This window comes from Culex quinquefasciatus, chromosome 1 (genome assembly GCF_015732765.1).
Source record: "Culex quinquefasciatus strain JHB chromosome 1, VPISU_Cqui_1.0_pri_paternal, whole genome shotgun sequence".
NCBI classification, from domain to species: Eukaryota; Metazoa; Arthropoda; class Insecta; order Diptera; family Culicidae; genus Culex; species Culex quinquefasciatus.
Window position 1 is genome coordinate 33,246,168 of NC_051861.1, and position 2,193 is coordinate 33,248,360.

The 2,193-nt window shown below is 45.6% G+C and overlaps 1 protein-coding gene across 1 annotated transcript; it reads right to left on the reverse strand.

Annotated features, from left to right (window-relative positions):
• Positions 1-256: 256 nt before the first annotated feature.
• Positions 257-1,646, reverse strand: LOC6046596 (formylglycine-generating enzyme). The gene is made up of 2 exons (XM_038249294.1): positions 1,500-1,646; positions 257-1,430 (listed from the first exon to the last, which is right to left on the reverse strand). The coding sequence occupies exon 2, from the start codon at positions 1,424-1,426 to the stop codon at positions 413-415; it is 1,014 nt and encodes a 337-aa protein (XP_038105222.1). The 5' UTR covers positions 1,427-1,430; positions 1,500-1,646; the 3' UTR covers positions 257-412.
• Between the last annotated feature and the right edge of the window lie 547 nt (positions 1,647-2,193).

Sequence of the window (2,193 nt, forward strand, 5' to 3'; positions counted from 1 at the left end):
TTAGTAAGAAAGTCTCTATCTCACCCCTGGTGGGATTAACTCGGGGTTTTTTGGATTTTTTGCAAATAACTATTTTCCAAGTCGTAATCAATAAAAACCAGTTAGTTAGTTATTAAACCTAGTTTTAATCGTCGGCTCTGGATTAAGTCCCCACAATTCCATTGAAAACTCCCTTCGCAACATCCTCCTTTCTTGTAAAATTTAATCTAAGTTATAACTCAGGGATTTCTCAAACATTTTATACAATATTCAATAATTATGTGGAATAGCGATATACATTCGTATTTTAATTTTGACGAGCTACGACATGAATAGCAGAATAAGAGAGAACTTATGTACTTATCCAAAGATTTCTCCATGTTATGCATAAAAACATTAAAAATACTTTACCGGTACATAATCACCCTCGAATCTACTCCGGATCCGCCGCGCACCGAAAGCCAAGATTCCCCGCCGAACTATCCTCGGTGTTTTGCGACCGCGCCGCACACCGATACCGGTAGCAGTACGACTCGTGACAGAGATATGAACCACCCTTCTTCACCCTGTTCGGCGGACTTACCTTTTCCTCCTCGTCCCACCGATCCGCCGTCCACTCCCACACGTTCCCGACCATGCTGTGCAACCCAAAGGTGTTCTGTGAGAACCGATCCACCGGACAGGTGCCCTTGCAGCCGTCTTCCGCTAGGTCAGCTTCGGGGAACTCCCCCTGCCAGATGTTCATGTAATGTTTGTCGTTTGGCATCATCTTGTTGCCCCACGGGAACAGTTTCTGCTTGCGACCTCCGCGGCACGCCACTTCCCACTCCGCTTCCGTCGGAAGTCTCTTCCCTGCCCAGTCGCAATACGCAACGGCATCGTTCCAGGACACGTGCACAACCGGATGGTCCAACCTGTCTTCGACGTTCCGAGACGGATCGCCTTCCGGGTGACGCCAGCTAGCTCCGGTCACCTTGTACCACCAAGGGGCGGCCGCCACCCTAAAATCGTGGAACTTCTTCCTCACCTCCTCATCCAAAAACCCATGAAACACGAAACTGTCCCCGAACCGCTCGGCCTCACTTTCGTACGCGGTCGCCTCGACAAACTCCCGAAAGTCTCCGTTCGAAACCTCGTACTTGTCCATATAGAAAGCATTAATCGCCACCTTCCGCTCATGCTCTCGGTCTTCGGGGAAAATTGGTTCCCGCGTTCCGATGACGTACTTTCCGCCCGGAATCAAACTCATGGCGTCAAACTTTTCCGAGTGATGGATCAGATCCACCAACCGTTCGCCGTACTGTTTCTTGGCGAGTTTTGGGAAAATGACCTGCTCCGTGGGTTGTTCCTGGCCTCCGACGGGGGAGCGTTTTGCCTTGTTGCAGCCGCAATCCGGAACGACCGGGTCGGCGAAGGCGAGTAGTGGAATCAGCCAGAGGAAAATCATCTTACTAAAATGAAAATCAGAAGAAAAAAAAGACACTTGGGTAAAGCCGTGGCCCTATTATGAACAAAAATACCGCAATTATTTGCCAAAGGACGCGTGCCGTTTAAAATGGCATGGGATTTAACATAAATCGTAATGCAAATAAATATCTGGATACCAGACTGTGATAAGGAATGACAACAAAACTTTTAATCTGCAGGCGTAAACAAACTGATAAAAAAAAAGAAACGAGGGGTCCACCAAACCAGTTGACGCACGTGCAAGTGGTCGTGTAACCTTTACGTGCAGAAAAAACTTTTGTTATGTGCAGTTTATGTGGACACCCTAGTAGAACCGAATATCATCATTTTTTCACAAGTTTTCAATATTTTAAGCACTATTTCGTAACTCATTGTACATAATCATTAAATCTGAAGACTTTCGAACAATTCTGCCTTTTTTTCATCAAATAATTCGACGGTAACATTTCAAAAGGCATCATGCACATTTTGACACTTTCTGCACTGACGAACTGACGTGCCACCAGGAACAAATTGGTCGATCATTTTTGACCGCACACTGCTTCTTTTTCTTTCTACTGTTCTCTTCTTCGGCGATTGTCAGAATTCGAGTTTGACGTTTTGTCACATCAGCTGTTTTCTTGCTGTGAAGAATTCTGGAACAACATGTGTAAATGGCGGATAAGAGTTGGAATGGAAATGTTACGAAAAGTCTAAAAGATAGCCTAATTTGGAAGTTTAACGAAATTTCTTGCCTCATTTCACCTT